Source organism: Balaenoptera physalus (genome assembly GCF_965194825.1).
Source record: "Balaenoptera physalus genome assembly, chromosome: 5".
NCBI lineage: Eukaryota > Metazoa > Chordata > Mammalia > Artiodactyla > Balaenopteridae > Balaenoptera > Balaenoptera physalus.
This window is the reverse complement of record NC_138884.1, coordinates 112,512,988-112,539,752: the sequence shown is the minus strand read 5'-3', so window position 1 is coordinate 112,539,752 and position 26,765 is coordinate 112,512,988. Positions and strand designations below refer to the sequence as shown.

Genomic DNA, 26,765 nt, shown 5'->3' with positions numbered 1-26,765 from the left:
TCAGGAAACTTTATACTCCCAGATCTGCCTGAAAACAAACCAAATTTAGCAAAGCAAGCGAATGTGCGATGGAACATTAGAATTTGGCTGGGCATGGGGTGCTACATTTCCCAGCCCCTACCCCCTACTCCAGCCAGCCCGGTCCCTGCAGGTAGGTGTAGTCAGATGACTGCGTCCCCCTAAAATGGGAGTAGAAATGATGGGTGTGCAGGCCCTAAAGACCACCTGTGTGCCTCTTCCTACTGGAAGGTGAGACCAAAATGCAGAAGCCACTCGACCTCAACCAAGACAACAGGACAGGAGATTATGGGAGGACCCCGGGCAACATACACACCCAAGGACCTAGGTTATTCATTTGGGATTCTTAAGTTCTGTGAGTCGGACAGCTTCCTTCCCAATAGTTAATGATGTTTCTGATGAGGCTGGTGATGATCTGAACAAATGTGATTTTTTGCTATTGTACAAAATGTGTTAACATTGGAAAGCTCTGCATAAGTCATGAACCAGTATTTTTCAAATAGTTAAAGAACGTTGCAAAATTATGCATGAATCAAAGATGCATTCAGAGTGGATTTTAACATAACAAAGTACAAAAAGTTCATTGACAATGGTTTCAGGTTCCACCTTGAAGATAACCTTTAAGAAATGTCCACCTGTCGAGTTTTGGTATGGTGTCAAAGATGAATATCTGCAATTTTCTGAAAACGCTATTCAAATACTTGTCCCTTTTCCAACTGTGAATCAGTGCAAGGCCACGTTTTCTTCATAGATTTCAACTAAAAGATGTATTTTGTAGATTGGAGAAGCCAGACCTTAAAGAGATTTTCCAAAATAAAAAACAATGTCATTCTTCTACTATTTTTATTTTTAGGTTTTGGAAAATATAATTATTTCGCTTAAAGGTGTGCTAACATGGAATGGGTTTATAATTGTTAATTTTAGATACATACATTAATAACTATTTTTTTGCTTGGTGTTCAATTTCTAGTCCAGTATATATCGATAGATATAATCCACATAATCAAAAGCTCTTTGGGGTCTCTAATAATTTTCAAGACTGTCAAGAGACCATAGGTCACTGCACTGGTTTATATCACAAGGGGGTACCCAAGCCTCAGAGGTCCAGGTAGGTGACGTGAAGCTCTAACAGGCTTAGGGTCACACACACACTGGGCACAATCATATAAGGCAGGACCCAAGACATGCTTTTTCCAGTACAGGAATCACTTGGAGAAGTATTTTCATACCCAACAGTTGGTTGGTTTGGTGATCAATACAATGATGTTAATGCAGTGACCAGTGGTCAGCAGTAAACATGGAAACGATCTTTTGTAGCGGGGAATTCCATCCTAGCACATCCTCATACTCAGCACAGGGAGGCACACAGACGCACTGTTCAAAAACTGACCAAACTGTTCAGATGCATGTTATCTGCATGGTTGTTTAAGAAAGGCAGTGCTCCCAAAGAGGCCCATAGGAGTCAACATTCTTCTAGTTGAACTTCATCTTACCAACAAAGAGGAAGGCTTGGAGAGGACGGTGACTTGCCCCGAGGTCACACCATAAAGTGGCAGAGCTGGGACAGAATCCTAGATCGCTGACTTAGTTCAGCTTTCTCCCCACATTGCCTCTCTAGGGCAAGTACAAGTCTGTGCTCAGCCCTGAGCTGGCAAACTGAGCAGGATAGATGTGTGCCGCGCCCTCCAGGTGTGGGTCCTTGCCAGGCATTGCTGATCGATTTCAGATCAAGCACCGTTCCAGGCAGCTTGGCAAGGTCCTGGGATCCTCGTAACTCTCCCAGACTACCAGAGCTGGCCTGCACCAGTGAGGAAATGACACCGGTGCACAAAGCTATCACCCCTGCCTTGTGTGGAGCCCCGAGGGCAGGTCCCGGCTGGGTCACCCCTGTGGGTGCAGCTTTCCTGCCCCCCACTCCCCAAACAGGGAATGTGACCTGGGGCTTGGGCTGTGAGCACAGATCACCAGCAAACTGTTAGCTCACAAAGGCTACGTTCTCTCTCCAAAGATAGAGAAGTGGCTTATTTCCACATTGTTTTCTTGTTAAGGTTTTTGAGTACAAATGCCTCCCTCCTTGAAATGAGTGGCGTGTTGGGTGTACTCAAGCTCTGCTGTAAAAAACTCTAGTTCTATGAGTGAAGGGACTGAGGGAGGGAGGTGGCCCTAGGGCTGGCTGGTGAGTACCCTCACCCCTTCCCATGGGCCTCTGACACCCAACATTGTTTTAAATTCTGATCCTGGTGTCTTTTTCATAACTGTGGTCAGTCTATATGCATTATTCTGACAGTTTCTGGTCATATATTTGGAAAATTTTCCCATGTGTAAACATATAATTCCCATTTAAAAAATTACACCAAGCATCAAACATACTTACGTTTCCTTTTGTCTGGCATGTGTTGAAGATATTGGTGTCATTTGCCATATTTTAACATTTTATGGTGTTTCCCCCCCACCCCCCTTCAATGTAGATTTAAAGCCAGGGACTTCCCTGGTGGCACAGTGGTTAAGAATCCACCTGCCAATGCAGGGGACACGGGTTCGATCCCTGGTCCGGGAAGATCCCACGTGCTGCGGAGCAGCTAAGCCCGTGCACCACAACTACTGAGCCTGTGCTCTAGAGTCCACATGCCACAACTACTGAAGCCCGCGCGCCTAGAGCCCGTGCTCCACAACAAGAGAAGCCACCGCAATGAGAAGCCTGTGCACAGCAATGAAGAGTAGCCCCGCTTGCTGCAACTAGAGAAGGCCTGCACGCAACAACGAAGACCCAGTGCAGCCAAAAATAAGTAAATTTAAAAAAAAAGGTCAAATGTACCAATATTTTCTCCTTGACCATTTTTAGAAACACTCAGGTTTGTGTGACTATACAAGGTTGCATGTTTTCTTCCAGCACTCTTAAACTCCATGATTTAAATTTCAAAACTTGGATCTACTTTTAGATCTTGCATCTGGTGTAAGGACAAAACAAGTAATCCTACTTTTTCAGATTGTTACCCAGTTTTCTCCAGTTTATTGAATAGTTATTTCCCCACTGATGTGAAAGGTACCTGGCCTCAGTCCAAACACACACAGGACACAAAGCACAGTCCTGTACTTTGTGTCCTGTGGTGGCCCCAACTTCTCTTTTCCATTTTTAGCTTCTTTTTATTTATGAATTGTAGAGGCAGTAAGAGAACAGAAGGGGGAAAATTTTTATCGGAACTGCAAATTTACAGACATCTTTATGATGCTATCTTTCTAGCCAAGAATAAGATAGTCTTACCATTATTAATTTGAATGCTTGGGAATTTAGTTTTTTTCAACATCGGAATGCATACTATTCCTTATTTTTGAAGGCAGTACCAGAAAAGTCACTAACTGCCACAGGACTTGAGAATCAGGCAGGATGGATCAATCTCACCTGGTCCAGTGCTTTCAGTTCACAAACAAATTTAGGCGCAGAGAAGTGAGATGGCCCAGGTCACACAGTGATTGGGGAATCAGGATGGGAGAGGGTCCCTAGGTCCCATGCCTTCCCGAACCATCCCCTGAGGCTGCAGGCTGGTGAGATACCCAAGCCATGGGGTTCCAAGCAGCTGCCCAGTCCCCTGCCCCCACGTGTCCCCGTCACACAGTCAGCGACCCACAATGAAGAGAAAAGGTATTTAATTATTTCTCCATCTAAACTCTTAAAGCGCTCAAAGTGTTTTCACAAGTGCAAGGGGAGGGGCTGCTCTCAGCCAGCATTTTACCAGTGATTCCGACATTCGCAAAGAAACTCCAAATCACCGTGCTTTATACTTATTTTAATTTCTGCACTGGAAAAGAAAAGGAAGGTGTAAATGAGGACAGGTTAGTTTACAGTGACTCCATCTTTGCCTTTAAATTAATCTTTGCTCTTGGGAACAGAGGGGGATAGAAAGACAGGAAAACATCAAAGCACGAGAGTGAACCGGTGACCAGGAATGCCTCCCCGTCCTGCTAACGAGGGATCTAAAAGCCTGGAGGCAGCGCCGTAAACACTGAGAGACATCAGTTAAGATACATAAAAAAAATAAAATAAAATAAAAAATCCCGATTCCATTCTCAAAATCAAGCACAGAAACTGACAGTGCAACACGGGTTCCATGTGCGCCCACTGGCCCGGAACGAGCGCCACCTGCTCTCCAGCATCCGCCCTGCCAGCCAGGAAGGACCCGCAGGTGGGGAGTGGGAGGGGATGCAACCTCCCGGAACCACAGGCGGGTCTGTGTGCTTTGGAGGCTCTGCCTCTGGAATGTTCTGCGCGGGCAGGCGGTGGGTTTGAGTCACGCGCCACACGTGGTTGAAGTGCTCACTTTATTTTCCATGTGCAAACTGTCACCGTCTAAAGCTTTCAGAAGGACTTGTACAGACAGGATCACCCTGCGAGCAGGCGGGCAGGCGGGGAGGAGGCAGGGTCCTCCCCGGGGGGCGGGGCCGAGGGCGGGCACCAGGTGAGGCCCCTCCCCCAGGGGCGGGGCAGGCGCAGGGCGAGGGCGGGACACAGAGAGAAGTGACTGTGGAGCTGCGTTCAACCCAAGTCCCTGATTCGGTCGGTCCAAGGAGGGCTCCTCAGTAGGCGATTGTCCACTCTTTGACAGAGGCGTCATGGGAGGTCGTGACCAGCGTGTGCTCGTCCAGCCAGGCCAGGCTGCTCACGTGGTGGAGCCGGTGCGCATCTGGGGAGAAAGAACATGCTTTTTGAGCCAAACCCAGGAGCTCTGCTCCCACAGGTACCTCAGACCAGAAGATGGGAAGCCCGGGCCGAGATCACCCACAGGCCCACTGAGAAACCCAACAGGATCCTGGTCAACCAGACCCCTTTCCTCTTCTCAGTGGGGAGCGTCTGGGTAATGGGAGGGGAAGCAGGTGTTCTCAGCCCCCCACCACTGACACTCCCTGATCAGCAGAGATCCTGGCTGCAGCTCCCAGGCGCCAGCGCAGTCCTGACGACCACAAACGGCCCTTGGAGGCAAAACTGCCCCTCCCCCCAGGGGAGTGAACAAGTCTTTCTATGCATAAAGCAACAATATACAGACAATGCACAAACAGTGCACAGTATATCTGTGGTGTTAAAATGGGGACATGAGGAATAAAACGTTGAGAAACACAAGGCTGGGGTACCCGTGCACACAACAGCCCGACCTCAGGCCAATGCACATCCAGTGACCTGTGACCCCACGGCCCAGACAAGGACTGGACTTTCCACCCTCTACCCTGCGAGCTCTTGCTGCCTCTTGAACTTGCTCGAGTCTTACTACAAAACTGCTGCTTTCTGTGGAGACCAGGATGGCCCATCTGAGTCTGCTCTGTCCCTGCCTCCGTCCTGGACCAACCGCCTACCCACCCACTTGGGGTCAGCTTGCTGGTCCCCTCCCTCTCCCTGCTGGGCATGGTAAAAAGCTCTGTGGGGTTGACACAGAACAATTTTTGAGTAGGAAAGGATCCCACTTACATTCAAGACAAAAGGCTGCCTGCCAGGTAAAGAATGGATGGAAAGGGACCAGAGCCCATGTGAGGTGGTGACACAGGAACAGGAGATCTGAGATCCACCCTGGATGGGTAGGGTTCCCCCCAGGGCCACGAGCCACATGTGACTACAGTGCCCCTGAAGTGAGCTACTGCCACATGTGGAAATATGTTGGGTTAAATAAAATTTACTATTAATAATTTCACCTGTTTCTGTTTTAAATGTGGCTGCTAGGAAAATGTCAAGTCCACGTGTGGTTCTTGTTATACTTCTATTGGACACTACTGTCCTAGAGTGAGAACCCAGTTATGAGTTTATACTGAAGGGGGGTGGGGTGGGTGGGAGAAAGCAGGTATTACAGTCTGAATGTCTGTGTCTCCTCAGAATTCCTAAATTAGAAATCTAACGTCCAAGGCGGTGGTGTAGGAGGTGGGGCCTTCGGGAGGAGCCTAGGTCACAAGTGGCACGAGCGCTCTTATACAAGAGGCCCCTCCCACCACGTGAGGACACTTGGTGAGAAGTCTGTGACCCGGAAGAGGACCCTTTCCCGGCCGAGATGACACCCAATCCTCGACTTCAGCCTCCGCAACTGTGAACAGTAGACTTCTGTGCTTTAGAAGCTGCCTAGTCTGGGGTATTTTGTGACAGAGGCCCGAACAGACTAAGACAAAGGAGATGCCAGGAAAACCCTTTTTTACTCAGTGTGTGTCCCAGGTACTGAGACCACCTGCTTTCACGCTAGGCACACGGGCGTCCTCTGCCCAGACCAGCAGAGCTGATGTTTGCTGGAGCGCCAGGCCTCCATGAGGCCACCTCCCTGACGCACACAAGGGACCCTTGAGCCCTGGGGACACCTCTCCAGAGCTGCCTGGGGAGCCGAGGAGGGTGCGTGAATCACCTTGGATCTTGACCCTGGTCTCAGGGTCGCTTAGGGTCCACACATACACCATCATGTCCATGCCGCCCGAGGCGAAGTGCTCGTTGTCTGGAGACCAGGCCAGGCAGACGATCTTTGCGTGGTGTCCATAGAAAACGTTGTTCTCCTGGATGCAGATTAAAAATAGGTGGTAGGTCAGGGTTCAGGCCAGAGTGAGTGGGCATCATGTCACCTAACCTTCACGAGGGCCAGTGCTCATGAAACGCTTTCTCTATGCCTGGCTTCTGAAACTCTCACCAACTCACTGACTCCTTGTAACTACCCCAGGGTGCCCACTGCTTGAAGGCACAGAAAGGGGCAGCCCAAGATCAAACAGTAGCCACCATACCCCCCAGGACCCGGAACTCCAGGGCTGCCCTCATAGCATCTATCACATGGGCCAGATGTGCCCATTTGCCTGCACAGAGCTCTCAGCTTAGGGAGGGGACAGAGAGAAGTACAAGAATAGGAGGTGCGAGAGGGTCTTGCCTGGTGTGGACAGAGCTCTGTGCATGTGCGGACGGAGGAGGGGGCTGCCCAGACACGCGCCCTCACCCTGGAGCCTGGGTGGGGTGGGTGTGGCCTGCAGGCAGGCAGACATGTCTACAGGAGCATGTGTCTACCGCATGTCCCAGCCTCGAGCCACTGTCTTACCCAGGGGGGGGGCGACATGACCAAAAATAACGCTTTCTACTAAAGCTTTAGGAACGCTTTTACTTCAGAGCATTCCATCTTGTTCTTAATCCCTACATTAACCATGATTTTCTTCTTCAAGGTTGCCTCTTCCATCTTTTGTTGATTCTACTCTGCAGATTACTTAGCATGCTGTAAACGAGGCTTGCTATATGCAAATGAAATCGCTTAAAGTGTGATAAATGCAGAATCTGATAAATGTGATACTGAGGTGGAAGGGAACCTCCTGGGACGTGAAATGTTCTTTATGTTGATGGAGGTGTGGGCGTATGTGCAGGTGCAGGCATACACACAGCGCTGGTGTATACTTAACGTTCCCACTCATCCCTCATTATATGTAAATTTTACAGCCGAAGATAAAACTACTGAGCTCTAGTTAATAATACGTAGGCTGATATATTATACAGATACCTGTAATTTACTTTAAATGCACTAAAAAATTAGATTACTAGACGGATAACGTGACATAGTAAAATGGTAACGGTAGAATCCAGGTGGTAAATTCTTTTGACTCTGCTGTAGATTTCAAAACTGTCCTAAGTGTTGGAGGTTGTGGGGAGGGGGCCAGGCTGACTCCATGGGAGGGACTGGAGGCAACTCCATCTGCCCCGTGCCCTGTGGTCCAGTCACACCCAGCGGGTGACCGAATCCCTCCAGAGTGCAGTCTTGTTTGTGAAATGAGACTAACACTGCCCAGCAGGGTTGGCTGGTGACCCATGGGCACTCTCACACCTCACACGACAGTGCCCTTGGCTGTCCTGCTCAGAGCGGGATGAGCTTCCAGGGCCTCGGCAACCGGGTCCCCTCTCTCACCCATCCACCGCTAGGGAACCCCCCCCCGCCCCCGAGTGCAAGGCCACATCTGGATGACCAGCGCTCACACTTTATAGGACTTTAAGCAGCAATGAGATTCAAGGAAAAAAAAAAAAAATCTAGCCTACGCCTTTTGACGGAGGAGAAAAATAAGGTTCCAGAAGTCACTGAACCAGGCCACCCAGGTGAACCAACCAGCCCGATTTCACAGCAGCCTTGCTGCCGCCCAGGCCCCTAACCTTTTTGGTAGCTGTTCTGTCTCGGGCCCACAAACTGCTGGACAGCAGGGAAAGTCTCCTTTTCCCACGTCATTCACGCTCTAGGAGCAACGAAGCCACATGTCCTGTGCGCCCGCCCGGTCGGTGACGACAGGGGAGAGAGGCCACGGCCCCCTCCAGCCGTCTGCGCTGCCCAGCGTGGAGACAGGGAGGGGGCCTGCCCACTCACCGAGTAGCCGTCAGCGATGCTGAAGACCGTGACCACTTTGCTGGCGTCGCACACGGCGAGGAAGGCGCCGTCGTGGGAATACGCCAGGTCCGTCACAGGGCCCTTGGCCTCCAGGAGCTTGCCCTCGTCCTTCAGCGTGGTGCCCAGGATGGAGTATAGGCGGACGTTCCCATCCTGTGGGAGGACAGAGGGGCAGTGGGTCACTCCCCTGACACGTGGGTGCGTGCACGCGCGTGCGCACGCACACACACACACACACACTCCCCCAACGCCCTTCTTTTTGGAGGGAGGCGCCAGGGCATCAGTAAGAAGCAGCGCCTTTCCTCCTAACCGCTGCCCCGGCTCGGCCACCTGCCCACGTGCTGGCTCCTGTGCCAGGAGAGCTGCTCCTTTGCCCCCCTGGCACCAGAGGGCAACTCCTACAACCCTGCAGCAGCTCTCGTGGTTGCACAAGCACAGTGGGCAGTTACATTAAAATAAGTTTAATTATTACATTAAAATTACATTAAAACGCAGAACCCCCCAATTGTGATTCTGCGTGTTGGGGGCTCATGAGTCTGCCTTTTCCACAAAAACTCAAGTTCCAGCGCAGGCGTCCACAGGCCAAGCTCTGAGAAGCACCTGTACACGAGTTAGCTCTCCAACAAGCGCCCCTCACCTGCCCTGACTGTCCTCGGCCGGAGCCATCTGCCCCGTGCGCTGTACCCCACACCCGGCAGGTGCCCTCAGGCACCAGGCTCCTCTCCCTGCTCTGTTGAGCCTGGCTCCTAGCAAACTCCCCATCCTCGTAGGGTCCAGGCACCTCTCCTCAGGGGCCAGGAATGAGGGGAAAGAGCAGGGGACAGAGGAGCCGCCAGGAGGCGGGCAACAGGGAGTCACACTCAAGGGGAACTGAAACCCTCAGGCTGGCACTCCACCTCACGGGTGTGAAGAATCTCCTGTCGCCTCCCCGAGCCCAGCGAGCCCGGCTCGGGACGCAACTCCTTTTCCACGTGCTGCATCCACGAGCTCCCCAGGCCGAGGCATCCCTGCCCTGCGCCCGCACCCCAGCAGAGCCTGCCTCACTGCCCGGGACCCTTGGTCTCCCAGGAGGCTGCTGTGTCACCAGGGGCTGGCAGCCTGGGGGGAGGGTGGCCTCGCAGGGCAGCCCAGGGAGGCTCTCACTTGGGCGGCAGGAGGCACCCCAACTGGTTCCCGCCGCCATCCCTCCTGCCCTGAGGCAGCCCGGCACCCACACAGCTCACGGCGCCCCCAGCGCGGCCACACACCCCCGGGCGGAGGGCGTGGGGACAGGGCCTTACCGCACCCCCGATGGCCACCGTCTCGCCGCCCGGGTGCACAGCCACTACCTCGGGCTCATAGCCGGGGCTGTCGATGCTGAAGCACTTCCTCTGATCCTTCAGCAGGACGATCTGGGAAACACACAGGCAGCCGTTAGAGAGAGGCCCCGGGACACACGGCCCAGGCCCAGGCTGGGCTCCATCTTCAACCTTTTGGGGGCCAGGCCGAGGCTCCAGCCACACTAAGCGGGACCGGCCCCGGCCCTGTGGTGTTTCTCCCTCATCTGTCAATATGAATGGTGCTGTTACCGCCACCCGCACGGGCTTCGTCGAAAGCCATCTGACACCTGAACTTTAGTTCCTCCAACTCTACATGGAGTGCAATAAATGATCTTTGCTGAGCCGAGTTCTCACGGGTTCAAGAGGACGCAGCCCTCGGAAGTGGCGAAGCTATAAGCTGGCACTGGAAATGAACAGGACAGGCTAGACTTCCAAGTTCTGGCTTCTTGGGTCCAAAAAACACACTTTGCGACCCTGACCCGTGGTGTGTGAAAAAACTGATGATGTCAGTGCGTGAGTCCCCGCAGCCCGGGGACACAGGGCTGGCGCCCCACCGGCTGGGAGGGAACTGGAACCCCAGGTGCTGACTACAGCAGGTAGGCAACAGCACTGCGAGCCTCTCCGCTAGCCCTCAGCCCCGGCAGGGAAGGGAGGACAGGACAGACGGCTCACGGTGAAGTGGCCTGGAGGCACCCAGCGCACTGCCCCCTCACCCCCTCCCAGCCAGCACCTGCCTTGGCTCCTTCCTACTTGACAGGGCAGCACACGGTCCGTGGACGGGGCTGAGCTCCCGGGTGTGCAGGCCCCACTGAGGTGCCCTGGTGGCCCGGCTCAGCCCCCTGCCGCTGGGGGTTGGCGGGGTGGCGGGGATGGGATGGGTCACACACACCGGCTCATGAACTGATCTGAGCCTTGGCCTCCCAGGGGTAAGAACCCAGCAGTGCCTAGACGTCATGGAGACGGAATTCAGGGCTCAGAACAAACACCGTGCCTAGCAAAGGCAAACAAAAACAGCAGCTACAGCCCACCGTGTGGGAGCCACGCGCCTTGCTAAGCGCGGTGTGTCCCTGGGATGGCAGGGTCACCTCCCAGTGTATAGGAGCAAATGAGATGCAAGCCCCGCAGCTCTCAGGGCCATGGGGTCCCAAAGCCCCGCCCTGGCAGCCAGTGTGCCTTCCGCCCTCTGGCGCACAGCCCAAGGCCGCCTGGCACGGTGACCCTCCACCGTCCTCACCCCCTCTCACCCCTCGCTACCCCCTCCTGGTTCTAATTCACTGGACCGTCCCCAACAGGGTAGCCTCTCTCTGTGACAGCTCTGGCTTCACCCCATCGCATCCCTGCTCAAGCCACCAGCTGTCCCAAGGGCAAGCAGGCCCCTCCCCGCCCTTGGGGTTCGTTTCGGGCTGTGCTGTCGGGTAGGGGAGGCAAAGACCCTCCCCGCCCTCGGGGTGCGTTGCGGGCTGTGCTGTCGGGTAGGGGAGGCAAAGACCCTCCCCACCCTCGGGGTGCGTTGCGGGCTGTGCTGTCGGGTAGGGGAGGCAAAGAGGCACCAGGCGGATGGGCGGCAGCACCCTCCCTAAAACTTGCTACAGAAAACGCACCTTGAGCAACATTCACCTGCATCATCTGCCCGACTCCGGGAGCGCACTTGCCCACCTACCCCTGACAGGGAAAGGCTGAGGGCACTGGCCCAAATCTGCCTCAGAGGCAACACTTGAACGTGGCTGTCCCCTGACCTAAAATCGCGGGCCCCTCCAGGACATTCTGCGGACCCTATGGCCAGCCACAGGGAGCTCGGGTCAGGATGCCCTAGAGAACCAGGGCAGAGAGAGCACATCACAGGACAGTCGTCACACCGGATCCCGTGGGCCCTGGACTCCTTGGAACCTGGGGGTTGGACCCTGCACTCGCCTGCCCCTCCCGAGCAGAGCCCCAGGCGGCTCTTCCCTGAACTTCCCCACGTGAGCCCAGCGTGAGCCTCAGAGGACACAGCCTGTCACGACCGCAGCTCCAGAAAGGAATCTGAGGCCAGTTGGGGAGGCCGAGCCAGGCCTGCAGAGCCCAAGGTCTCACCTCTCACCTACAGGCCAGGTGCTCAGACACGAGGCTGGGGGAGCCCCCTCCACGGAGCGGCAGCCTTCCCGCCCGTCCTTCTAGAAGGTCCTCGTCCAGTCTTTCCCCCACTTGCTAAGGCGCTCACAGCCCTGGATTCCTCTTGCGCCCCTGCTGACTACCCAGGCTGTCTGCAATAACTGCTTGATAGGAGGTTCGTGTTATCTGGGACACACAGGAATCCACTCTCCCCAAAGCACTGAAGCTCCCAGAACGGAGGAGGGGTGGCGGATCTGAACGACAGCTTTCGGCGGTGGGTCTGTCACTTGTGCCAGTGGGCGGGGGCTCCGTCACACCTGCCTCCTCTGATCTGCACGCTGGGATGCCCAGCCCGCTGACAGATGGAGTCTGCTGCAGAGCGAGATCCTGGATAAAGTGGGTCAGGCTTGGGTCTCAGTCAAGGGTGCTTCGTTCCAGAAATTCCAGGAGACGGCGTGTAGAGACCTTACCGCCTTGAATGAGAACCCAGGCTGCGGGGCTGAACGCCAGACCCCACTGTGCTGAGGAGCCGCCCTCCACGCCACCCCCCATCACGTGGCCTCAGGGAGTCATGGTCACTATCAGCCTCCTCGCTCATGGAGATGGTACAAGGAGCCCGACACATACTTCCTCATAATCCTCCCTGTGAGCTGCAAGGGATGAGAAAACTAAAGCTCAGAGAGGGTGAGGAAAATGCCTGAAGCCACACCACCCCAAGGCTGCAGGGCTGGGATTCGAATGTGAATGGACAGAGCTGCCTGGGCCGTGCCTCTCGTGGGCCTCACGGGCGAGGGATGTGCAGGGCGTGTGACCCTCGAGTGCAGGCTCTCACCAGGCTGCCCAGGTTCAAATCCCAGCTCGGCCCTTTGCCAGACGCAGACTTTGGGCAACTTACTCTCTGTGCCTCGGTTTCCTCACCGTAAGGTGGGGATGGCGCCATGCCTGATAGGCCTCCCGAGGATCCAGTGAGCACGTGGGAAGCCCTCAGCACATGCCAACGGGGCCCAGTAGAAACGGGGTTGAACGCGTGTGAGAGGGGACGTGGGGACCAGACGCTGCGCAGCGTCAGCCTGAACCAAGCCCGGGTGGGAGCCGTACCTGACCGATGCACACGACCACGGTGTAGCCCCCGGGGCCGACAGCCACGCACTTCGGCTGGATGTCCAGTTTCACGACTCCCTGTCCGCTGTGGAGAGGAGGAAGTGGTTATTTCAGTCTCCAGGGGCACAGGGCGGGTGTAAATACACACTCACTGCAGAGCCACAGCACTCGGGTGACTCAAGGAAATTCCACCTTGATCTCTACTGCACGAGCCTTTGCTAAAACACAGGAGGGGGTAAGGAAGACTCTCAGCCTCTGGGAGAGAGATGAGGAGTCATGATGGGGGCTGGGACGAGGGGAAGGGGGTGGCGAGAGGAAGTGAAGGGATCACTTCCTGTTCCTACGCATCTGTGCCAAGTGCCGCCCCCATAGCTGCCCTGTCCTGGCTTCTGCCCACATCCACCAGTTAGAGACCCCGGCATTCCCCGGGTATAGACAAAACTGAGCTCTGACCCCACCCGCCCACAGTCATAACCAGTCTCCTCTGCAGGGCAATTAAAATAAAAAAAACCTGGTACTTTTAATGGGTGAAAATTGTGTCACCTTTACTTTTGGTTAAAACTATGAAAACACAAACTAGAAAAAGTTGCACACGCAAAAAACTTCTTGAAAACGGTAAATTGAGAAAAATTCCACGTAACTGGCAAGTGTGGCGTCCCCAAGGCTCAGTGAATGGGCCCCTGTGACCGGGTGACCGGGCCGTGGCTCTGCTCCGGGTCCTCTCATCAGCCGAGGCTCAGGGCAGCAGCCCGGCCCCGCGGAGGGCTTCACCAGGGACGTGCTCAGGAGGGGCGCGGACCGGCCCCGGGCAGCTCTCACCTGTAGTCCCGCAGCGTGAGGTTGGTGTACCGCACCGTGTCGTCCATGCTGCAGCTCACCAGCTGCCCGCACTCGTCCACGGTCATCCTGGACACCTGGTTCGTGTGGCCCTTCCCGGCGAAGGAGTCGTTCTCCCCCGTCTCTGAATCCCAGTAATGTGGAGCAGGGGTTAAGGAAAAGCCTGACGTCCGGGACGCAGCGCGTGCCCCCCCGGGGCGGCTGCAGCCAGGCCCTCGTCCCAGGCCTCAGGGGGACTCCTTGTGCACGTCCAACTCCGAATTTCAGGGAGCAGACGTTCTGGGCAGAGGGCCTGTAGGCCATTTACAACCCCACACGCCCAGTGAGACACAGTCCGCCCGTCTTCAGAACACGCACCCGGCAGATCACGGGACTGCGCGGCCCTGTAACAGTGGAACGGCACAGCGCCTGCCTCCGAGAGCGGGCTCAGAAGGAAGCTACCTTTCCCTGGGACCCTGCGTAACTGGGCCAAAACACAGCCCCCCTCCCCCGGCTCTTTCTAGCCTGCTGTCCAGCCCACGGCCCTCAGCAGGAGGCTGGCTGGGCCCCGTGGCTCAGCCGATGGCCACCTAGGTGCCACCAGGTAAATGGCCCTGGGGCTGACCCACCTGGGCGGGGCCAGCGTGTGGACTCTCAGCTCGAGGGGCTCAGGTGTGAGGTGTCCGAAGTTACGAGATTCTCTTTTTACATCAACAAATGAGAGAGTCTCATTTGCACCGAAGACTGTTCCCTCAGGAAGCTGCGTGTATATTCCACGCCTGACATGGTCTTGTGAAGGGAGCGCCAGCCATCGATACCGCAGGAGGTTAACGTCACGGCGCGTGGACATCGGGGTTGGGCATGAGTGGGGAGGAAGGAGCGGTTCCAGAAGGGGGGACGCTGGGCAACACCCTCCGCTGTACCATCTCCTCATGTATGACGGGGTGGAGGGTGACTTCTCTGCCCTCCTCCCTCGGGGCTGAGGGAGACCTTCCAAGGGAGGGAACCCTACAGACCAGGCGGGTCTGCGGAGGTGGGAGAAGCAGGGGGTCTGGAACAGCCCCTCCAGGGGGCAGGGCAGCCACGGACCAGGAGCCAGGCTGCACGAGGGCAGGCCTCTCTCGCGGCCACGACACACGCACCGGGGCGGGCCCCTCATACGACGCCTCCCACGCTTGCCATCCTGGGAGGAGGAGGTTGGAAGGGCTTCCGGGAACGTCTCAGAGGGAGTGCAAAGCCCCTCGCCGGGGAGCGGGGGTTCGGTTCCCGCCCAGCTCAGCCGTCGCCAAGCGGTGCAACGTTGGGGAAGGCACTTGAGGCATCCGAGCTACACTCTCCCCATTTTTAAAATAAGGGGACTCTCCCCAAAGGCTCTGGGTCCCTTTGGATTCTAACACATGTTTTCTGCTGCTGCTCGTGACAGGGACGAGGCCGGCACCAGGTCACAAACGGAGAGAAGCAGCTCAAGTTCAGGGAGGTTCAGCAACCATTCAAGGCCGCACAACGTGACCCATCAGGTCAAGGCCGTGGCCTGGAGCTGGAGGCCCCGAGTACGGACACGGCACCTCCCAGCAGCCAAGACCAGTCAGAGGAGCCCTGCCGCTGCCAGCCGGCTGGCCTCGCCTCTGGCACCGTGGGAACAGGAAACTCCCGACTCTCCTGCCAGGGGCCCCCGAGCCAGCGCTGTGAGTCAAAGGATATTAATGTGTCCGTCGTGGCTCCCAGAGTAGATGTAAGACTTGCCGCCGTTCTTATGCACCGCCAGGCACTGGATAGATTTGCTGTGGCCCTGTGGAGGGACAGGCGGGGTGGGGGGTGCTCAGGACTTGCCGTCCTGCCTGGGCTTGTCAAATGCTCTCCGCCGGCTAAGCCCCTGCGAGGGGAGGCAGAGCCCTCAACGCCGCAGCCCCGGTGGGCCCGAAACAGCCCCAAGCTGAGCGACCACCTGACAAACCCTTCAAGCCCTCCCCACCGAGGCACTTAACCCGACCTGGGTGGAGGACGGGAGTCTAGTGGAAGCCCAAACAGCGCGCCAGGTCTGTGCAGACGGACCCAGCTACCCTCCCTTCCCACACAAGGAGGAAACGGCCACAGAGGGTGAGCCCCTACCCGGGGGGAAAGCACAGTACCGGGAGTAGTCTTGGGAGGGACCAACCCGTGCACAATTAGGCAGGGGGACCCCCAGGCCACTCGGAGGCCCAGGGGGTCCCGGGTGCTGCTAATGGTTCGTCCTCTACCCAGAAGCACAGCTTGCGGTTCCGGCTCCAGCCCCTGGCTCGTGAGGTTTCTTCTTTCCCAGCTCTCCCCTTCCCCCCCAGGCTGTCCCAGGGCTGGGACCCCACAATTTCCCCGACCGGCAACATGGTGGGCTCAGATCACTCATCTACAACCAGTTGTCTGCTTCAAGAAAGGCACTTAAGCTCCCCTGTAACTGCTCCTTGGATGGGAACAACCTGGAGGTTTGGTCTAATCATAGTTCTTTCCCCTCACCAGAGGCAGGCGGGTCCCTCTGACCTTTGCTGACTGCTGCCACGGTGTGGTGTGTATCTTCAGAGAAAGGTACACACAGTTCTCAGAGACGGGAGAACCAGTGCACAGACCCTGAGTCCTTTCCACAGGGCAGCAACCCACTGGCCCTGCTACTTAAAAGCATGGTCCTCAGACCAGTGCTGGCCTCACCGGGAGTGTCGCCCCACGCAGCCTGGAGACTGAGAACCTGCGCTCAACAAGACGCCTGGCGACTTGTGCACGCCCCCCCCGCCTAGGGCAGCAGCCTCGCCGGGAACTTGTGAGAAATGGAGCTCTCCCGCGTCCCACAGATGAACCCTCGGAGCGCCGGGGTGCCGCCCACCTACCATGTTCTAACAAGCTGATTGGCTCAGGTGATTGATGCACCTTCAAGCTTGAGCCGCAGGGTCACCTGGGTGCGTCTTAAAAGTACCGGCACCTAAGAGCCATCCCTATGATCTTGGTCTCTGACCGCACCCACTGGGCCCGTACAGAGGCATCAAGCCCTTTTTGGTGATCTGAACGTGCGCCGGGACTGAGAACCGCTATTCCAACTAGTTTCTTCTAACTCCAGCTTGTTCTTGGGCTCAACTCACAGCCCGACATTAGCACCAAACACTGCTCGGGACTCACATACGTGCGGCAGGAGGGCTGGGATGGTTTCTCTGACAACTGTAAACGCCCAAGAGGTTCCTGAGCTGACCTGGGGCGGGGGACAGGAGCCGGGCTGGTAGTGCCTGTGCTGTCGGCGACAGTGACATCAGCAGGAGCAGTCAGGCCCAGGTCTCCATCACTCCCAGGGCGCCAGCAGACATGGGGCGATGCCTGGGACAGCCACCCGAGCCCAGCATCAGGGCGGCTCACGGGAAGCTGCTCTTCTGGGCAGAGGAAGTAGGTAGACAGGAACGCCTGACTCTCTCCAGCAATTTCTCCCCATTGCATGGAGGCCCAGAGAAGTGACTGTGTCGGGGACCCCTCCCAGCTCCCCTGGGCTCTGTGCCAGGATGTACACACCTTCACTTTACACTCATCACACTGGGCTGGAAGCCTGTGGAGCAAGTGGCCCCAGTGGCCCCATACTCAGGGCCAAGTCAGATAAACCTCTGTGGAAGCAGAGGGTGCAGGGCCAGCACTGAGGGCCGAAGCAGCTGTTGTTCTGGATCAGCCCTTCCCGTCAGCAACGCCCCACCTGAATGGGATGCAGCAGGCACCGAGCCCACCTGGGCCTCGCGAGCTATTCACACAGGGTTAAGGGGGCAGACGGCCAGGCTTGGCCCCTTCCTTTGGGCAAGGTCATCTGTACACTGAGTCCACAAGGGCCGTGACCTCAGAGACTGTGGGATGGGATGTACAAAGCACTGCAGGGCCGGGCAGCTGGCCCTCACTGGGCCTGAGGGGAACAGTCCCAGGCTGGCCAACACCAACCCCACAGGGCCCAGCCGTCTCCCAGAGCCTGTCTGCACAGCCCTGAAGCAGCTGAGCGAGCAGGGTGTGAGGAAGCCCTGGGGTTTGGCCCCAGGAGGCTCAGCTGCCAGGACGGGGTGCAGCGTGGAGCTGGGCTATGGAAACCCCTCCCTTGAGGGCACAGCTCATCCAGGGTGACAGATCAGGCGAGGCCGACCCCGAGTTCCCACCGCAGCCCACCCTCCAGCAGAAGCAGGTCTGCAATGGGCAGTGCCCAAGCAGGGTCCCAGGACACAGGAGCTTCTCGTCTGGCTGCGATTTCCTGAGGCCAAAAATTCCGGGGCTGACGGAGGGGCAAGGAACAGTCCCCACTGGAGGGGACACTCAGGGCAGACCCTGGTGATCAGCCAGCCTTGAGGGAGCCGTCCTGGGTGACGAGGACGGGAGGCAGGAACGGGGTCCTCCCAGCCCTCAATCACTCCCTGCTGCCCAAACCTGGGGCCTCTGCACCTCGGGCTCCACCGACTTGTCCAAGTCCATTTCCTCCCACTCCCCACCACTCCCTCATGCCTGCCCTGCTCCAACCACAGACGACAAGTGCCTGCCCACACTCATTCCCACGTTCAAACCCCGCACACTGTCAAGGCCCAGCTCCAAGGCCTGCTGGCCACCCAAGTCTGCGGTGATGCCCCACGACGTGCCCCGTCTTGGGTTTCAGCATCTTCCTGGTCCTGCCTCACGAGCGGACACAGCCAGTGGCCTCCTAACCGGGGGAGGCTGATCCCCTCGAGACAAACAACCCTGACAGCAGGGGCGCGGGCTGCTGCCCTGAACCCCAGGCCCCGAGCATCCAGCTTTACAGTAGCTCAAGGGGAACGTGGCATCTGGCCTCCCACCTCTGCTAAACTCACATCCCCAAAACAACCAGCATCCTGCCATTCTACTGGGCCTCACCTCACCGCAGTTTCCCTACCTCTGGCCGGACGCCCACCTCCCCTCCAGCCAGCCCCTGCACACACAGCAGCTCCACAGCCCGGCCGTACCTTGATGACCCGCAGAGGTTTGCTGGGGTTGTTTTTGTCCAGGTAATTGATGTAGCCGGATAGGGAGATGCTGAGGAGGTGGTCCTTCTGCCACAAGCAGCCCAGCTGCTGGTCCAGAACGTTGGAGCCCATGGTAAACGTGTTGACAACAGAGTTCACATTGATGTCCCAAATTTTAGAGGTTTTGTCTCCGGAAGCAGAAAGCAACTGGGTGCTATCGGGACTCCAGCTGATCTACTCAAACAAACGGTGATCATGGGTCAAGCATTCGAGGGGGAAGAGACTCAGACAGCAGCTTGTCCACAGCCCCCATTTCTGAGCAGGGAGGACGGCCCAGAAGGTGGTGGGACACACCAGGGCAAGGACAGGACGAACATCCTGGCCACTGGCCTCTCCAGGCCACGTCACCGTGTCCCATGTGACCCTGAAGGTCTCTGCCACTGCCCCCACTTCTAACCCCTCATCTCAAGCTTCCAACTTTAACACGTGTGTACAGATGACAATAAACGCAGACACGGCCTGACCACAACCACAGACCAAGTTGTGAACGCGGACCCATACTTACAGCATAAATGCCGCCGTCGTGAGCCTTGCTTCCTCCCAGTGCACACACCTTCTCTCCCGTCTTCCCGTCATAGATGTAGATCTTGCAGGAAACACAAATAGATGAGGATCACGCGTGCATGTGTGAAGGCCCAGCAGTTAGCACGCTAAATGAGCTCCTGCTACTCCTCCCTGCTCCACCATCAAGAGGGTGGCATCCACCGCGATGAAGAGTGGCCCCCGCTTGCCGCAACTAGAGAAAGCCCTCGCACGAAACGAAGACCCAACGCAGCCAAAAATAAATAAATAAAAAATCCTTCCCTCTACTTTAAAAAAAAAAAAAAAGAGGGTGGCATCAAGACTGTGGCTCTTACAAAAAAGAATCTAAAAAATAGATGAGTTTTGAGCTCCTTTAAAAGGACAGAGATGGAGAGACGGGTCTACCATGCTTTGAGGACAGAGCCTCTTAACTGAGCTGCATCCCAGGAGGGGGAAGGAGGGAGCTGCATGTACATCGAGACCAGCTTTACTAAGTCTGCCTGTTTTGAACCATCGCAGAGGACCGAGAGACGAACCCCTCCCTCCAGGACCCCCAGCCCTCACCTGACCGTCGGCCCCGGCTGTGGCAAATCTGTTCCCATCAGGAGAGAACCGCACACAGTTGACGAAGCGGCTGTGGTCCTGCAGGAAGTGGGACAGTTATCCGGTGACAGGCAGTTCAGGAAAGCTCTCTATGCACCATGCGGTCCACAACTACCACGCGTGGGGATGCCGGTCCACGGAAGACTTTAGAGCTCAGCGTGAGTCCCAGCCCGCCCACCATGGCCGGGTGCATCTCTGCCTGGACGGCCTCCCTCCGCTGTGATGTGCTCCCTGAGCTCCGCAGACAGAAACGCCCCCCACCCACCCTCCAGCCCTGGAAGGGGGCTCAAGGCCGGAACCCTTATGCTTATGAGGCCGGGACCGTGAGGCCTCATCCCCGAGCCCCCAGGGCCTGGCCCGGGCCCAGCACACGGCAGGTGCTCAGTGGGCATTTGCTGAACGAACTGAGGTTTTAAAGAAATTAGACAGTGGTGATGACCTTTGTGGGAACAAGAGTCTGAGTGACTGAGGAGACGTGATCTCCAGGGGCAATTCTGTTACCTGAATAAGTAAATGAACTCATTCTTTCCTCAGTCAAGAAGGGTCTGCATCAGAAAATGATCCTCTGAAGACCCCACCAGCCACCCATGCAAAGCCCGGCTGCTCTCCCACCCCACCTGCAAGCACGCATGAAGCGTTAGCTATCAACTCTCCTAAAGGTACGCGGGGTTAACTGCCCCTGCAGCCATGGGCGCCCAACCTGCAGGGAAAGCAATTCAACTCAAAGTGCATCACCTGCACCCACCAAGGTAAACCACCAACAATTTTAAAACAGGAGCTGCTGGGGTGGTAGGAACTGCATGTGTTTGACTGTGTAACGTTATGGGTTGACTTGTGTCCTGAATAGGTAGGTTGACATCCCAGTACCCGTCAATGTGACCTTATTGGAAACAGGGTCTTTATAGGTATACTCAAGGTGAGATGAGGGCCTTAGTGTGAGCCCTGATCCAACACCACCAGTGTCCCTATGGGAAGAGGGAGATTTGGACTCGGTGCAGACACAGGGAGACCACGTGAAGAGGGAGGCAGAGCCTGGGTTATCCCCCCACGGCCAAGGCCTGTTTTGCCTTCTTGGTTTCTTGGGTACACCTATCCTGCTCCTATGGCCGAGCTTTCCTGCTCTAAGGTTTGTGTTCTGAGCTGGAGGATGGCCATTTCCCAGGAGGTGCGCAACGCATCAAAAGGAATGATCTTTCCAAACTGGGATCTCTCAGGCCCTCTGACGGTTCTTCCCCCATGACTGTCACTCACCCATCATCCTACCACCCTGAGGGGCCCTGGGGAGCCTCGGGCACTTTTCCTTCCACAGGAGACAGCCCCGGCCTGGAGAGGCTGGGTTCTGAGAGCCCAGGTCTACAGTTTCTCGTCCAGAGCTCTCTACTCGAGCGAGCTGGCTCTGGGCCCTGCACAGGAGGCAGGCAGGCTGGGCGGGGAGCCACCCAGGTCAGATCCGTAACTCCTCAGGCCCACTGCCACCGTTCTGCCATCCCCACAGCTGCGAGGGAGCCAGCTGCACAGCGAGGGCCCGGGGCCCTCTGTCCCTGGGGTGGTTCGGAGCTAGTGGTGGGAGGGCTTCTCAATCCCCCCAGAACCACCCTGTGGGAAGGGGAGGACGGGCAGGCAGACACAGCTCCTCCTGGAGGACGTCAAAGGAAAAGCTCTTAAGTGACAAAACCTCCCACACAACTGCACCAACGTCTGGTCCTCTCGTCCTGACCTCCGCTGGCTGACCCGGCCCTGCTGCTCCGGGGGAGAAGGCTGGGGCCGGCTCCCTGGGACGGACTGAGCCCCGGCCAGACCCCCCGAGAACCGGGATGCCGAGAGCTCCCCTGGGTACAGCAGACCACGGGGCCGAAGGGGGGCTGCGGTGGGGGACGTGAGGAACACGCTGTGAACCACAGGGACCCTCGGCTACCCTGCAGTTCCGACTCGCCAAACTCCAGGTACAGTGGTTCCCTGAGAGAACAGGACCGGCCCCCCCTACACACCCAGCTCAGGGGTCAGGGTGCCCCAGCGGGGCAGCACAGACATCAGGCCAGAGCCACCCGGCTTACGCCACTGCCCCCCCTTCCCTGCCCGCCTGCCCCCCTCTGCGCCCCTGATGCTACAGGGGACATCAAACGTGTGGACACGTGTCTGTCGTCCGTCTCCCCACCGGGTGCAGGGTGCCCTTCTCCAGGCCCAGAACAACACGGGCCCCCGGGGTTCAGACTGGACAGGGCAGACGCCCACCCTGGGGACCGGGCGCTGCGGCTTTAGAAAGTTCTCCCTGTCAGGTTTTCTTGCAACTTGAGCCAAGAGCCCGAATGAGCAGGAGACTGATGTCTGCTCCTGAAATAGCCCATTTAAAGGGAGGAACAGTGAGCAGCCCATTAACCAAAAAAATGAGGGCTAAAAATAGCCCGGTCCACAGGGAGGGGAGGCCGGAGGACAGGAAGGAACGGGCTTGGGGAAATATCATGGGGCGGTTCAGACGACTGGGCTGGGCTCCTGGCCCCCGTCCCTGCTAACCGTCCCACTATGCGGGCGCAGCGCCACTCCACGCGGCCACCTCCTGGGGTGGGGCTGTCCCGCCCGGCCTCAGTCACAGCCAAGCGGAGCTCTGGCGGGAACCTCCCCACCGTAATCACCCCCCAACCCTGTTATCACCTGTCCCCCCCATCATTACCTCCCCCACCCTGTCATTACCCCTCCCCCTCACCACTGAGAAACCTGAGATGGGAGCAATTAGCACTCATTAGGTAATGCACCCAAGTCCACGTCATGACAGGGACGCAGCGCCACTGGGCGCCACGGCCTGACCAGCCCGTCAGCTCAGGTGTCCCTGGGAGCCCTCCCGGCTCCACCAGCCTCAGCTGTGCCCTGCTGTGCCCTGCAGCAGGACTCCTACCCTCACACTGAAATGCCCTGTGCCCACCTGCCGCGCTCCCTCGACACAGGCTTGTGGAGGGACAAGCAGTTCAGACGCCCGTGCCCACCACCCGCTGCCTTACCGAGAGCAGCATGTGCCTCCACGGTCCGCACTCCAAAAGTGGGTGTCCACCCTGACCTGGAACGCTGCCTCGCCCTCCTTCAGGCCACCGCGCCCTCCCAAACCGGGCTCCCTGTTCTCTCTGCGAGGTCCTCCCGTAAAGTGCCGGGAAGGGCAGCACCGCATCCCTCGCCCTGCCTTTCCCGTCACCCAGCACAGATCTGCCTGCCCAGTTACCACTTTCCCCTGGAGAAGGAGGACCTGATGAAGGGATGAAAGGCTCCTTCTAATCCTCTTTGGGCCACTGACCATCCACGGAGCTTTGCCGGGTCACTCCCTGCCATCAGCTCAGGAGTTCACCGGGAAGGAGACCGACCCTGCTGACCTCCCGGCACGACCACCGCAGACGCACACACAGCTTTTTGAAAAGCCGGCACGGGGGCCAAGTGAGGGGTGTGTGTGTGTGTGTGTGTGTGTGTGTGTGTGTGTGTGTTGGGGCCAGTGCAAGGCGGGCACCTGATACACACCTCAACTCAAACTTCTGTTTTCTGCCCTGTTGTAAGGACACAGGAAACAGGAAAAAAACAACCAGAAAATCTTGCATTTTAGAGCTCAAATTTTACTTGTCTAGGAAGGTGATACTTGTAATAACAGCAGAGATAGAGATTCCTAGAAGGAAGTGTAACTCCCCATTAGGTGACGTGTGAGACACACAGATGACAGGTTGCGCAGCCCACCTGGACAGAGGAGGGAAGGCCAGGCGTCCCCTTCGCTGCCAGGTGCGGCTGGGTGACCTGCTCTCAGAGGCTTGGGCCGATGCAGCAGGTAGTTTCCAGTCCCGATCACACGGTCACAGACTGACAAGCAGGCCCAGGGCAAATAAGGGTCCTGACACTTGTTGCTCTGAGCAATCATTTCACCAGACACACACTATCCCATGTACTGTGGACACAGCCCTCAGAGGTGCCCACTCCAGGAGTGTCTGCGGTCACCTGGGCAGCCAACCTGCTCACCTGACAGAGGAAGATGTAGAGGCTGGAGAGGCAGAAACTCGCCCAAGGCCATAGCGGGCCAGGCGCACAGACACACAGGTGAGCTAGAGACTCTTAGTGGGGCCTGTTACCACACATCCAGACGTGTCTATCACAGGAATGCACTCAGCAGGAAGAAGCCTCCACGGGACAGGCAAGGTCCACCTGCCCACTTCTTTTCAGGCCACCCTTAGGGCCTCAAAGGGGAACCTAAATCCCCGTGCACAGGACACCAGAGGTGGACACCGTGCTGTCCATGGCCTCTGTCCCACAGCCAGTCCCCTGTGACCCTGGAGTCACTGCCCCAGGTGGGCTGGGGCCAATTCCAGGGGAAAGCGTCTTCCACCTGGTGTTCCTACAGCCTCTCAGCCCATTTCAGGTTCAGGTAAACAAGGACAGAGGACCAGGCGGGAACCAGGGCAGTCCGGCTAAAGTTGGGCCATGAATCAGCTTCGTCTACACTCTCACTCTGTCAACATGAGAAGCTGGTTTAAGCTAACGAACTCATGAACAAGAAGGAAAAGCAACTGGACCCCTGCACTCAGGCCAGCAGGGTGGACGGGTGGCCTGACTCGCTCCACATGGCCGCCCCATGTGTCTGCAATGCTGCTTTCCTTCCATGCGGGGCTGAGCCTCCTTGGAGCTGTTCTGGCCTGTACTGAAACTTGGAACACCGCTTATTCCTTTTTGAGGCAGCAATTTGAACTCGACCCCTCTGTGCTCCTCACATAACCACCCCTTACGCCATGGTCCTGAACGAGGTCAAGAGGAAGGTTGGCAGGAGCTGGAATGGGACGGAAGGGCAACCCTCATGCTACAGCTTTATTTACTCTGCGGCCGTGAGGGCCTAGGGCGGGTACATGGAAAAGGCACAGGCTGATCTCAAGTTGTCAGCGCCTTACAGGGCTTTTCAGGTGGGTGTGGGGGACCCGAGTGTCCTCTGTCCTTCCTGCTTGAGCCAACTGAGCCTGTTAGTCTTTTCCAGCAGAAAGAAACCCAACAATTCCTCACGGACACTGAGACGTCCACCAGCATCTCTCCTGTGATCCCCACAGCTCTGCGGGGCCAGTGGAGGAGGGCCATCTTCACCCCGTTTCCCGGGGGGCCCAGAGGCACGGCCAGCTGGAGGGCCGCAGAGCCACCACCTGCAGCACTGGGCTGCCACCCCATGTCCCCCATTCTTGGTCCACAGCCCCTTCTGATCTCTCGCTAAGTCCTTACACAGGAAGACCTGGGGACGAGCTGTGTGCCCACCCTGGAGACAGGTGCCTGCCAGGGCCACAGGGTGAGGGCAGCGCTCTCAAGTTAGAAAGGAAAACGGAAAGAGGAAGAACCTTTGGCCAAGTCCCCAAGTGAGCACACGGGGAGGCCTGGCAGGGTGGTGAGGGGCACAGATTCGGGCCAACTCTGGACTCGAATCCTGGCTCCATTCACCCGCCACCGAACCGCTCTGTGCAGGGTTTAACCCACATCTGCAAAGAAGAAACGAATCCTTCTGGGGGGGTGGGGACAGGGAAAGGAGCCCCGCCCATCCACAGCCCAGATTATGGCCACGTGAAGCCAAACAGAACACGTGTGGCGGGCGTGGGGAGCAGGGCTACTTCACGGGTACGAGCTGGGACGGCCTCTCGCTGCCAAGGAAACCTCCCCTCCCTCCTCCCCGGGGCGCCGTGCAGGAAGCCCAGTTACCTGACTCAGCCTGACTCAGCGGTGTCCCAGGGTACTTCATCCCACTTAAGACACACCAACCTTGAACCATGGCCTCCAACACAGTGCCACCACCTCCCCATGAGCAGCAGGCCCGGAGCCAGCCTCTGGGAGATGTGGGGTGTCGGGAGGGACTCCAGGCTGCCCACCCTGCAGGGCCCAGAAGCCAGCCAGGCCCCACTCGGTGGCCCCAGGATGAATCCAACCCCATTTCACTACAAATAGGTAACCTGGAGAGCCCCTCTGCACCCAAGCCAAGACCCACCTGTGTCTGGACATGCTTGCTGCCCACGGCCCGAGTCTTGCCCCCAGGGACCCCCTGGGGACCCGCAGAGGACCGTCACCGCCTTCCCGGCCACGCCCTGCCTGCTCTTTGTGCTTCACTGCATTGTCATCAAAGTTAACAGGACTCCTCAGCCAGCCAGTAACATTAGAGACACGTCCCCAGACCTCGGCCAACCCCAGCTCAGCCGCCTCCAGAGGAAAGAGCTGGCCGTAAAGCACCATGCATCCTCCGCGCTGCAGCTCAGCGCGGTCACTTCCACCTCCACCACCGGTGCTGGCTGCCTTTCCAGTGTTTTCACAAGACAAACTGGGAGGGCAGGTTCAGAACCACGGCTGCCCCGAGACCGGCCTGAGGGTCATCCCCTGCCAGGCGCCCTTCCTCGGTGCTCCAGCCTCAGACCCCAGGGCAGGAAACAAGCATCGTGGGCTGCTCTGGGCCTGCGGGCCCTATGCACAGATCAAATCCATGGTTAAAATGCTCTCACGTCCATGTCTCCACGCCCATCGTGCAGATGGGAAAGGTGAGGCTTCAAGGGATCAGGCACTTGCCTCAGTCAGGGAGCACGTGCAGAGCTGGGACTGAGGCCCCGCAGCCATTTATACCCAAAACCTGTGTCACTCCACTGGGGCGTTTAGAGCACATATCCACAGGCAAAGCACCTAACTCTGCTCACCCTGTGTCACTCTACAGGTGTGACCCTGCCCTCATCACCTCTCCCGGGGAGGTGCAGGAGGGGACAAAACCAGACATCCCTGGAAGCCCATCTCCTCTGCCACTCTGGTGGCTCAGTGGATCTCAAGCCGGTACAACTAGAGGGCAGGCTGCCGCTGGGCCTGGGCTCCCCTTTCTAACAAGGCACCTCCGGGCCAGGATGCTCGCCTGGTCTCACAGCATCAGAGTTGTGCCTACTCCCACCCAGAAATAC

The 26,765-nt window shown here is 57.3% G+C and overlaps 1 protein-coding gene across 1 annotated transcript in view; it reads right to left on the bottom strand.

Annotated features, from left to right (window-relative positions):
* Positions 1 to 4,321: 4,321 nt before the first annotated feature.
* The window catches only part of WDR1 (WD repeat domain 1), a 39,767-nt gene continuing 17,323 nt past the window's right edge, over positions 4,322 to 26,765 (bottom strand). Inside the window, exons 6-15 of the mRNA XM_082462033.1 lie at positions 19,807 to 19,884; positions 19,226 to 19,306; positions 18,661 to 18,894; positions 15,407 to 15,494; positions 13,709 to 13,889; positions 12,887 to 12,974; positions 9,659 to 9,769; positions 8,358 to 8,531; positions 6,387 to 6,531; positions 4,322 to 4,697 (exon numbers count right to left, since the gene is read on the bottom strand). Coding sequence (XP_082318159.1) covers positions 4,591 to 4,697; positions 6,387 to 6,531; positions 8,358 to 8,531; positions 9,659 to 9,769; positions 12,887 to 12,974; positions 13,709 to 13,889; positions 15,407 to 15,494; positions 18,661 to 18,894; positions 19,226 to 19,306; positions 19,807 to 19,884 — 1,287 coding nt within the window. The 3' untranslated portion in view covers positions 4,322 to 4,590. The remainder of the gene's footprint in view (positions 4,698 to 6,386; positions 6,532 to 8,357; positions 8,532 to 9,658; positions 9,770 to 12,886; positions 12,975 to 13,708; positions 13,890 to 15,406; positions 15,495 to 18,660; positions 18,895 to 19,225; positions 19,307 to 19,806; positions 19,885 to 26,765) is intronic.